We start from the raw sequence: 11,973 nt of genomic DNA, 5'->3' as shown, positions 1-11,973 counted from the left end.
CGGCCTCCGGCCGGCGGTATGGGGGCGAGGGGGACCCTCGGCCGCTTGAGGAGGAACGTTGAAGGACGCACCCGAAATCCTCAGTACACGTTAATCCCGTTAACGTGTGTGTTTGTCCAGTATGTCTCGCGACCTGACCGAAAGCGTCATCAAGGCAATTATTCGCGAAACCGGACAAGAATGCGCCGCCCGGGGACAAACTGTGTCTGAAACCTTGGTGGCGTTCATGGTAAGCGCAAATTAAACGCTTAGGGTGGGGTTTTTTAATTATTATTTCACCTAGGTGTTTTCCTAATCACGTTCAAATTCTGTTGTGAGCCGTAAAATATTAAGACAAATATGTATTGATAGCGTATAGATCGGAAGTTTCAAATCCTGGGTGCCCGTAGCTTGGCAGTTCAAACCGCTTTTAAGGCTTTCATGAGGTAGGGGCTTCATTTTACATACGATGAGTAGTTCGTTCCCCCGAAGTCGCTGACCAACACTGCTGGGACTGCATGGCGTGAAGCGAGGACATAAATCATCCCTCTGGTCTCAAAAGTCAACCAACTCCAAACGGCGGCTCCACAGCAGCCTGCCCAGGCCGGGGCGGCGGCAGCCGAGGCTTTCAGGGGTGACTTGAACTTCAAAAGGGCTCGGTTTCTGACAGCCTGCATTGGGAAGTTTTAAAGGGGCGTTCGGTGATCTTGTGTAGGGTCCTAGAAACCTGAAAAAGTATTTAATTCCTCTGAATTGCTAGCTATGCGAGTATAAGGCCCTGAAATGGCCGCAGGTACTGAGTCCTGGGAACTCTCTGAACTCCGAATGAGAGTTCTCCCTTAGTTTTCTTCTGCAGGCAGATAAACCGTTTTTTTCTTTCTAAAGTGAAAATGAGAAGTGTTCACAAGTTTTAATAACATTTCTTCCCGCTCTTTCATAAATGAACAAAAAAGCATGACACATAGGTGAGCGTTTATTGCAGCAGCTGTATTTATTCTTTGACGTTTACCTCTTCCCTCTATTGTGATGGATTCTTTTGTTTGTTTCCCTGTTTAGGCAGAGCCAGGTAGTACAAACGGGCTGAATATTTGAAGGAGTGGGCCTGGATCCCACTTCAACTAAAAATGAAATTGAATCAAGCTCAGTGTTGTCCTTGGTAAACAACCATAAGTATCCAAAAAAACCACCATACACTTTGGCATCTCCTCTTAGGAGACGCTGCGGAATATATAGTCTGAATGCATCTGCAAATCTGCAGCCGCAGAAAGATGGAGCTAGGTTCTTTCTTTATTGATGGTATAAGAACAGAATCAGCTCTTGATAAGCTTGTGTACGAATGCAAATGGTTCACAGCAGTGCTGTTAGTCTGCCATTTTTTTTTCCCCCTAAAGGTGACACCGTGGCTTTAAAAAATACACTGGGCTCAAAAGCGGTGTTAATCAATGAAGCATGAAAATTTTCATGGGTAGAAAACTTTCGCATATGGCTGGCAAGATACCCGGCATGCATACCAGCTGCAAACATGCACATATTTCCCTGTATGCAGAACACTGAATTTTTTTATCCAAACGGTAAACATTTATACTGATGGATGCAACACCAACTGAGAAGTCTATAAACAACCATGATGGATTTTTATAAGATTTTACGTAGAAAAATATTTTTCCAGGAAATTTCTAAAGGAGCTGTATTTAAATGTTTCTCTACAAAGTTCGCATCACAATCGATTTTTTTTTCACTTGTGTCTGAGAACTGAGATTGAAACTGACATGTGTGAAATGAAGTAACTTTGTTCCATTATCAAAGAGTGAATGGAAAAAAAGAATAGTAAAGAAATATTGACTGCATCTGAGATTTTTCAGAAAATAAAAGGTTAGTTGCAAAGACTGTATGTTGAGATATAAATTGATCGCTTTCTTTTGGCAACCTCTAGGTGAAAGCTGTTGGTTTAGATCCAAGAAATGACTTTAATGTGGATCAAATCCTTACAAAAACAGACGCACAAAATCTTATCCAGGTAATTCTGACGTGATGTTGAGAGTTAGTACTTAGCTAAGACTCTAGCATCGTTTGCTATCTGTTCCTGTAACTAAAATGCCATTTTATTTTGATACGAACACTTTCGAACTTTTAATGCCACTTTATTCTCATGGTTCTGTAGCTAAGGACTGGATTATGTGTTCCCTCATGTTAGTAAATGCCTTACACTTCACAGTGTTCCTAGCGTGTCGAGGGAACGGTAGGGAGGGGGCTCTACTGCTGTTGCGAAACCTGTAGCATAGTCACTGTCAGTTCAGACGTTTCCCTTGTGATGAGAAAGAACTCACTTCTCTGCCTCTCTTCCTAGCTCTGTGTTACCAGGCTGCTTGACACAGCAAACCCATCCCTGAGCACAATTAAGATGCAAGTTTACTTTGATATGAACTATGCCAACCGAGGTAATTTCAATATAAATAAATGTTTTCCTAGAAGTTGTTGATTCTGAGTTTAGGATTTAATGATTCCTGTTGAACGACTGCTGGCAGTAAAGCAAAATAAAAATCCCTGGAGAAATGTACCATATAGGAGTATGGTGTGTCAGTAAGGATATAGTAGGGAAAAAATGTACATTAGATTTGAGAGTACACTCATCTCATCCTGTCTGAGAGATTTACTGAATGTAACGTATTAGATCGCTTTCAGGGGCAGTGGCTAGCTGGCTTCAGCCGGAAAAACTTGCGCTGCACCTGTGTATCTGAAAGAGAACCAGTACCCAGAACTGCACTCGTGTCTGAAAGAGAACTTGATGTTTTATCAATATCCCTGATTGAGATGAGCAATCTTGAACAATCAGTTACAGTTTTAACCAAGTATGTTTTGGTCTCATCAGTGGTAACTTCAGACGGTCTGAGAATGGGAATGTGGAAGAAAAATGAGATGGGGAGAATATCTCTGCTGTAACTGTAACTTCAGATCTCAGTGGGACAGTGAGGGCTGGCTGGGACACAGAAGACACAGAACAAGAGTAGACAGAAAACACACATTTCTGTGTGGGGAGGTCATGAAAATGTTTTCTTGTTAGCGTGGATTAAAACCAAAAATTAGTGAAACTAGAAAGCTGCTCCAAAGTCTTCTGGACTCAGTAAGCTCAATGAGTCCAGTAAGATCCTGAGATCCTGAGTAGTGTTCAGATTTGGGCGCATCACTTCAGGTGTGTATGAAAGATGTGTGTGTGTGTTAGGTCCTGCTACGGCCAGGGGAGTCCAGAGAGCCAGAGACTTGCTGCTTAATTTGGGCTGAATAGTTCTCTTGACTCTACTGACTGATGTTCATTGTGCTAATTATGTTAATGTTTAACTCCACTGCTGTTAATTGTAATGCTGTGGTACCTTGAACATCTCTTCCACATATCTGTGCTTCAGAAACCTTAAGTTGGTGCTCTGACCGTGGAAATGAATTGCACCCTCTGTATAACCCAAATTCCAAATAATTTAGATAGCGCTTTCTAACAATCCTTCTTTCGTAGCCGAATTACTCAGCGAGCAGCACCGTCTTCTGGAGGGAAGGCTGGCCCCTGTGGTCAGAGATATCACAGATAGTCATCCTCGTGTGCAAGAAGAAATGGAGAACGTGTATCGAAAGATTGTTAGCTACATGCTGCTGAGCTCTGGCCTGGGATCCCCCACAGATATCGAAGTTGTCAGGGAGGTAACAGGTCAGTAAACTCCCAGCCGTGAAACTGGGCTTTCCTTATTGAAAAATAAAGTTTCACCTTCTCTTTGCTGCTCTTTAGATACAGATGTGGTAAACTGTGGTGAATGCTTGCTACCCAAACTGTCACTGCTCAGCCTTGAAGTCCAAATTTGCCATGGTTTTCCTACTTTTTGCAGTTGTTCAGGAGAGGGTATTTTTGCTTGTTTAATGATTTTCTTTTCTGTTCCCTCATACTGAGGGTTTTCTCGCCCTTTGTAATGCTTCTAGCTGCCCTGCAGAGTGTATTCCCCCAGACGGAGATGATTACTTTCATCTCACTCAGTAAGAAGAACAAAGAGCAACAGCTGAAAAATCTTGCCATGCTAGTCACAGGAATTCGGTTGTACAACAAGGAATGCAGGAAAGGAGGAAGCAGCATTGATGACCGTAAGTAGACAACTGCATTTGGGCTGTGTGTTCCCAATTAATTCTCCCTGGCCTTCTTCACTGGAGCGGCTCCAATAATATCCCATCTCTCTAGATAAACAGCTTTGACTCGGGGTCTGTAAACCTGAAGGAAAAGTACATATTTGGTATTTAATTATAGGTTTCCATGTAGGCTACTACTTTTTAGTTAAGAGGGGGCCCTATGTGGTTGATGTGGAAGGATTATATGTATTAACTTCATGCACTAATTTACCTCATGATAACTTTTCCCCGATCTCTCGCCATTAAGTGAATTAAATATGTAATGTTTGCCTTTAAAAGCACTTAATTAAAATCTTGAAAGGACACTGTCAATCCATTTACATTTTTCTGTTGCATATGTGTAATGAGAAGTGATAAAAGTTCCTGGGGCATTATCTGTATTCTGATAGAGTAACCTCTTCAGATTCTTAACATGTTCTCAAACATCTTTTGCATTTTGAATCCTCGTCAGTGGAAATGTTTTTGTGAATATGCATGTAGTATTGTAGCTCAGTGTGGAGACTTCTTTGTAAGAAAGGTCTGCAGCCCAGTTTTAGAGGAAACAGAGAATTGAAAATTGTGCGGATTGCCTGAAGTCTCTCAGGAAGCCCATGTCAGTAGTATCAACGGAACTGCATCTACTATAAAGCAAGTTTTCACACAGTCCTTGACTGCGGTATTTCCACACCTGTAATTCTGACTATTTGGAACCACTTGGCTAGTAAGATACAGTGGCTGAATCTCATATGCAAGCATTTGGAAATGCATGAATATAAGGACAAAAGTTAGAAATTTTATTGGAAGTCTACTTTGCTCAAATACTGCTCACATGCAATCTTTTGCTAATGATTTAAATAATTCTTTTTATATGTATCTCATATTCTATATAAACAGTGCCAGCCATTCTGAATGAAGCCATTCCGTCAGCTACACGGACAGTCGATGAAGGTCTTAATACTTGCCATACGCTAGCCCACCGGTACACAGCTCTGCTGGAATCCATGCAGGAAGACCAACACAGATACACACAGCTTAGTTCTTTTAAATTAAAAGAAGCGCTGTTCAATGTGAGACAGTATGAGGCCTTCCTTTGCATCCTTCTGGTGAGATACCATCGTGTTACATCCTGCGGGTTTTTATTGCAGATGGAATGGATTCAAGTTACCTATTTGTACAGGACAGAAATGTAAGAAAAATGATTCAGAAATAAATGAAATAAGATTGATCTCAATATATGAGAACCTGCATCATCTGTCATGCTGAACTTTGTACCTAACTTGCTGGGTTTGGCTACTGTCAGATAAAACACAAAATGAATTAATTGTTTGCTGCAGTGTGACTGTGCTTCCATTTAACTTCTGGAGGTTTCCTTTTTTGGTTTAATTTCATTAACAAAGGACTTTTTTCTTGTTTGCATATTGATAGTCACTCTGCCCCAAAAGGCATGAGAGAAAAAAATCTCCTTGTTCAGTCCATAAATCACCTCAATTTCAGTCTGCAGACATCCCCAACAGATAAGGAGTCATCAGAAGTCTTTGAAGAATACAATTTAAGTTCTTGAAACTTGTTTTGTTTATGAAGACCTTTTCATTTGTCTTTTGAGAAACTGCAGGGTTTTATTAGTTTGTCCTGTATATCATAAAGCTTGGAAAAATACTTCTCTCAAATTTTTTTTCAGTTCTCTTCATTATAAAAATGTAGAGGTTTTCTATAAAAATTACTCGTATATGTTTGAGAGAAGCACCTGGTTTTATACCTGAACACTTAAGGAAAAATATATTTTGTAGAAAGTCAGGGTGCATTTCGTTCCTTAAAACAGTTGTCTGAAAATAGTTGAATGAAGAGATCCAAGTAAATACTTATTACTAAATACTTGATTTTTTGACTGTCATAGTTCCTACCTGAAGTAAGTTCTCTTTCCAGTCTGATGCAATTACAAGTGCTCAAGAAGTTGAAAAGATGAATGTGCGGTTTGCAGCAACAATGGAGCAGTTGAAAAACACAGTGCAGAATAAGGTTTCCATAGATACCAAAGAAGTTTTTGTAAGTATTTTGAATGGAAAACCTATTTCTTCTTAATTATAAAAAATTACTGAAGTATTACAAAATACTTTACCAGTGTATTTTTGCACAGTTTGTGTTAAGAAAAAGGCTACGTTATTTTCTATTATAACAGCATCTATGATTTTTGAAGAGGCAGCTAAACTAAAAGACTTGATCTCAAGGTAAAAAAAAAGCAAGGTACAAAGAGGGGGAGAAAGAATTAAATGGTATTTTACTGTAAGTGTCTTGAGTCATCTGTCAGTATTTGTAGATTTACAGTAATATTTTCCTGGTTTGTGTAAATATTCTCCTGTTCCTTGCAGAAATAGTAAGAACACAATGATGACAGATAACAGCACATCAGAGTGTGATTCTCTTAAAGTCCTTTCAGATAGCAATTCCTGTAATTACACTATGACTCCTTGATATCATTTTTTGAAAGAAATCAGGCTTCTGTGCCTCTTTTGCCTCTTTGCCCTTCCTAATAGCTTCTGAGCCTGTTGGCCAGTTTCAGTCAAATTTGTCAGAGTCCGGAGATCTCAAAATACGTCATTTTCTGCAAGTTTTGTGAAAAACAAGCAACTAGAGAGACACAGTTAGAGCCCTCCTGAGATCAAGTCTGAAGTGGGAATGCCTCACTTACCTGCTGGTTTGCGTGCTGTCTGGCCAGTGAGCAGCCACGTACCTCTGCACGATCAATGTTCTGTACTGTTTCACCCTTAGTTGGGAGCTACGGGACGTGACGTGGGAGGGAGGTGTTGGAGGAAGGGGGAATGAGTGATGTGAACCGCAGGTATTGTGCAGGAGGGTGCTCGATGACCCTGTGAAAACCCGGGATTATTCTGATGGCATGGCGTAAAGGAAACGGGAGAGAAATATGTCAGAAACCAGCTTCATTTAATTTGCTTTTCATGGAAGAGCTCATTATTTTGTGTGATATGTCTATCATTTTAATTCCTTGTCGCTAGCTGTTGAACTAGCGTGCCGTTCACACATATGTTAGGTTATATTTCATCCTTCTAAACAAATAATTACGAAGCAAAATAAAGTCTACTGTGGGGGAGGGAGGAAGGAAGATCATGCCACCACCACCTACTCAGAGTATTTTTTACACTTCCCGTAAGGGCATCTGAGCTGGAAACTCATGGGAATGGCGCTTTAACTGAGGTACGGTTAAACAGACGCTTCAGTTTGTGTGTGCTTGTGATTTTATAAGCCAGATGTTCTCATCTGGAGAACATTTTCCCCTCTCATCCAGCTGCTCAAAGCAGTTTTTTCTCTTCTTCTGTATCTTCGTGGGGCTTAAGTGACTGATATACGTTACCCTTTTCCCTAGAGGCTGTCTGCTGTTGTCTGCTTCCCTCCTAGATTTTCTTCTCTTTTCGGGTTGGTTAGTTGTTTTTTCTTCTCTGCTGAAGGCAGAATATGTAATGTCTTTTGATTTCAAGTCTTTTGCAGGTAGAGATTTCTCTATTAACAAACCATTTAAGTAGTTCTTCTTGTCTTCAGCTAGTTGCTGAGAAGCTGGATCCTCTACAAATGCAGAGAAGCAGGGCATTCTGCCTTTTAAAAACTGTAGGATAAGGCCTATATTTGTAGTACACATTTGCTTTAGGAAACACAGTAGATTTCATTAATATTCTTTGTTTATTCTAGTAAGGATGATTTTGATCTTGCTGCCCTTCCTTTAGTTTCTTCCATTTTTGTAACCATAACATTTCCACAGCATTAGCGATGCAGATGAATTCCAGAGCTGACTCTGTTGGCTGTTTTTCTACTGATGTTGTTAACATGCATAAAATGTAATGTTGTTAGCGTGCATTTCAGATTTGTTGACTCTCTTCCCGTAAACGCTCATGTAACAGGGCACATTTTATGGCACTGCCACTGAAATCAGGATTTATACTCAAAGCTCGTAGGCTGCTTCTATATGTGTGTACCACTGCATGTCAGCATCGCTGCTGGGAATGGCAGCTTCCAGTTTTGTCCTGAACCCCGTACCACTCTGAAGAGGCTTGCACACCATTCATTTGACACACGTGATGGCTCGGGGGCTGTGGTACTAAGTCACTCTGGAAGCAGGGCAGACAAAATAACGAAGTCTGAGAGTTTGTACATATAGGTGTGGTTTTACTTCATTTGATAGTTAACCAGGTGCATTTCTTCTGGTCCTTCTTATTCCTGCACACCTGATTTTCAGTTATAAAACTGTATCGTCAGTGAAGCGCCCAATTCCAAGCATACTCTCAGAGTAACGTATTTGGGAAAGGCTTTGGAGTAAAATGTAGAAAAGTCCCATTCTGGCCGATGGGCGTACATGCTGGACGTATGTGCTTTGGGCATACGTGATGGGAGCTCCTCTTACAGTGCCCAGGAGTTCCCCTGGAATTTCTGGATGCTGAAGGCCTTGGCGATCAGCCCTGCTTTGTTCATAGCAGGGATTGTTATGCACAGCACTTGGGTTACGTTGCAGACATAAAACAAATCTGGATTTCAGATCATTTTCTTTACTTTCTAGCCTCTCTTTGTTGCACTTTCTAACCTCTGGACCGGCTTTCAGGATGAGATACTACTGCTAAGCTTCCTCACAAATATCGCTAACAATCTCCAACAGTTTTCGGAAATCCAATCACAGCTTTTTCCTGAGGAAGTGCTAACGTCTCTTCTGGAAGGAGTGACTGTGAAAAGTGATGAGGAAAGGATAAGAGAAACCATGGGTACTGAGAGTTATTACTTTTTTGTTTTCCTTCATTTTCCAAGATTTTGTGGTTTGAATTTTATTTACAGAGGGTGCTACACATTGACCTTTTAATAATCAGAATTTGCACAGTAAATTAAAATGAGTCTTGTAGTACGTGGATTTATTTTTCATGTAATGTAGTTTGGGCTTTTATATATAAAATAAAAATATAGCTACTAGATACAAACATACCTTATAAAAATGGCAGAATGATCAGAGAATAATATTTCTACTTTTTTTTGACATTTCTTAAGTTTGTTTATGTCTTTTTATACCTTTCAGAACTTCTGAAATGGCGGGGGGAATAAAAAAGCTAATTTAATGGGGCTTTGGTTACCAGAAGTATTTGTTTGTAAGATGGTATCCCTAGTAACCAAGTTGTACTCCAGGGGATTTGTAATGCGTGAGTGGGTGAAAACAAAATAGAAGAATAAGATATTACCTTCCTGTTGTCACCCCCCGTTTCCCGAGAAAACTAATGCTACTAAAGAAGGCTCCTGCAGGACTGATTTTTCAGTAGGATCTCTCTTAAGGCAGGGCTAAAGTTTGGCTTTTGGGATCTCGGCACTGCAGGTCATCCTGTGAAGACCGCAGTAATCCGGTCATCCTGTAACATTACTATATTTTAAACATCTGATGTTTTGTTACTGAAATCCTTCCTTTGTTAAACCTTTTCTTAGGAACCAGAGTGAACGTTTCTGACTTCAAGAACCAAGAATGGCTTTTTCCAGAGACTACTGATAATTTTGACCAGTTGCTAATCCAGTACCACGGTTTCTGTGCACATGCAATTGGTGTGAAGGGCCTCACCCTCCCAGGTATGCTTTGTAGTTAGGTCTTTTCCATACTTTATACGTACACAAGTACTAGTGAAAATGTAAAGACGTTCTGAATGCCTCCTCTTATGTCAAAGCTGGAGTACTGTATTTTCGTGTTTGTGATTTTCACCCCAGATAACTTATTTCCCCTGTTAAAGTATTTTCCTTTTAAAAACACACAAATAAACTGCCCTAAATAGGAGGTAGGAGGGCTTCAAGAGAAAGTAGGCATGAGCAAGCAGAGGCAGAAACAAAATGGGATGGATAAATGTTTCCTCCTTCTATATGTGCATCTGCGTAACCTACACTGCAGCTGAATGCAGGTTTGTTTATTGTTGTTAATGTGTTTTAATACAGGCATGGGAAAACGGTCATTCCTTCTATTTTGTGTATCTGTCTGTTGCAAAAAGACCCATTCATGCCTACATCATATATATTTTTAAACAGTGGATATGAAGTACCAAAAATCTTTTCTGAAAAGAATGCAAAAATGCACTCGATTAAGTCAACTAATCATAGGTTTGTGGGGTTTTTGTATCTTCTAGGGTCATTTGTCTTGAAAGCAAGCCTTATGTCAGCTACCCCATCAGTTCATGTTTTCTGCCTCCCTATACTTTATTGAACCTATCCATACAGAACTTTTTTAAACCTACAGGAGGCTGGGAGGAAAATACTGCCATTTCTTGGCAGTATTAAAAAACAGGTATTTTAACGGCAATGTAAATTACTTACACTTATGTAGTATTGCATATGAGAACAGCTGTCCTGGGTTGGACTGAAAGTCTCTCTAGCCCTGTATCCAATTTCTGGATGTGGTCAGTCATGAACACTTGACGATTACGAGAAATCAAGTAGGAACGATCCTTCCTTAATTATATCCTTCCCTGTTCTAGCAGTCAGCGGTTATGGGATTTCCTCAGCTAAATGTTGTGCCTGTACCTTTCTGTTGAATAATCCTTGATATAGGTTTTTCATTTATCTAATTGCTTTTTGAATCCGCTTAGAGTTTGCCACGGGATATTCTTATTATCAAAGAATCCCACAATTATAATTATATATACTATGAAAAGGTACCTCTTTTTGAGATGGTTTTAAGCTCTGGCTTGATAATTTCATCACAGACCTGATAGTCTTTCTATTAGGAAAATTAGCAAATAGTAATTTTATATTGCACGCAATTCATGGTTTTATAACCCCGTATCATATTATTTCTCTTCAGTTGCTTCTTTTTAATGCTGGAGAGGCCTCTTTCTTTAACCCCTCCTTCTGTGAAAGGTGTTCCAAGCCTCTGATCACTTCCAACTCCTTTCATGTTACTTTTTCTTACACTGTTGTGTTGGAACAAAATGTAGCATTACAAATGTAGCGTATAGGTTGTTACAATGTTTTTTACCACCCTCCCCCCCCCCCCCCCCCCGCCCCGTTTGCATCCTAATAATTCCTGACGTTCTTTTTGCTTTGTTGATTGCCACTGAGTAGTGCCATTTAGTATTTTCAAGGCACTATCTATGATGATTCTAGGTCTTTCCTGGGCAATGACAGCTGAAGCAGAGCCTGCCACTGTCCTTGAGCTCAATTTGTGTTTTCCTATATATGTTGTTTGGCCTTTATTGACATTTTCTCTGCTAATTTATTGTCCAGCTTGTCAGCCGCTTCATCTGCTTCTTCAGTTAATCAGTGTTATGCCCCTTGGTGTAAATGGACTGCTGACCTGCAGTCAAATATTTGCTGGAGATCACAGGGGAAACATTTGTGGGTATGGGCAATGTTTTCTTACGCCTTTGCTATAGCTGTTTTATCTGTTGTTTTTCTGACAGACATGCACTAAGGCCTGCTGGGTGTGAACTGATCAAAAGCAGTTGTACTGACTTAATGAAGTAGACTTTTCTATATTTAAAAAGCTTACTTTCAGGGATTTATTCTGATTTCAGAAAAAAAGGAGGGAAACACAGAATCTTGCTTACAAATGTCTTCTGTATTGGACATCGTACTGTTCAGGGTTTTATTTTGTGGGGTTTGTTTGGGGTTTTTTTAGGAAATCCTGCTATTGGAATTTTGAAGCACAAGGAGAGATGTTATGTTTTCAGTTCCAAAGAAGCTGCATACATCTTTGCTCAAGACCCAGATAAGTTCATTCAACTGAATGTAGAAAAAGCAAAAGAACATGCAGAGCTAATTCAACTGCTCGAGCTTCATCATCAGTTTGAATACCTTGCTCCATACGCGCAGGTACACATTGCCCAGCCTCCTGCT

At 40.1% G+C, this 11,973-nt stretch overlaps 1 protein-coding gene across 1 annotated transcript in view; it reads left to right on the top strand.

The window, feature by feature from the left end:
• The first annotated feature begins 121 nt into the window (after positions 1–121).
• The window catches only part of LOC103924563 (chromosome unknown open reading frame, human C6orf165), a 16,314-nt gene continuing 4,462 nt past the window's right edge, over positions 122–11,973 (top strand). The window contains exons 1-10 of the mRNA XM_009333097.1: positions 122–229; positions 1,913–1,996; positions 2,327–2,417; positions 3,485–3,673; positions 3,940–4,098; positions 5,014–5,222; positions 6,043–6,162; positions 8,681–8,879; positions 9,583–9,720; positions 11,756–11,949. Coding sequence (XP_009331372.1) covers positions 122–229; positions 1,913–1,996; positions 2,327–2,417; positions 3,485–3,673; positions 3,940–4,098; positions 5,014–5,222; positions 6,043–6,162; positions 8,681–8,879; positions 9,583–9,720; positions 11,756–11,949 — 1,491 coding nt within the window. The remainder of the gene's footprint in view (positions 230–1,912; positions 1,997–2,326; positions 2,418–3,484; positions 3,674–3,939; positions 4,099–5,013; positions 5,223–6,042; positions 6,163–8,680; positions 8,880–9,582; positions 9,721–11,755; positions 11,950–11,973) is intronic.

The sequence above is a fragment of the Pygoscelis adeliae genome, unplaced genomic scaffold (assembly GCF_000699105.1).
Source record: "Pygoscelis adeliae isolate BGI_AS28 unplaced genomic scaffold, ASM69910v1 Scaffold57, whole genome shotgun sequence".
NCBI lineage: Eukaryota > Metazoa > Chordata > Aves > Sphenisciformes > Spheniscidae > Pygoscelis > Pygoscelis adeliae.
Note: the sequence above shows the minus strand (reverse complement) of the source record. Positions and strands in the feature narration are given on the sequence as shown.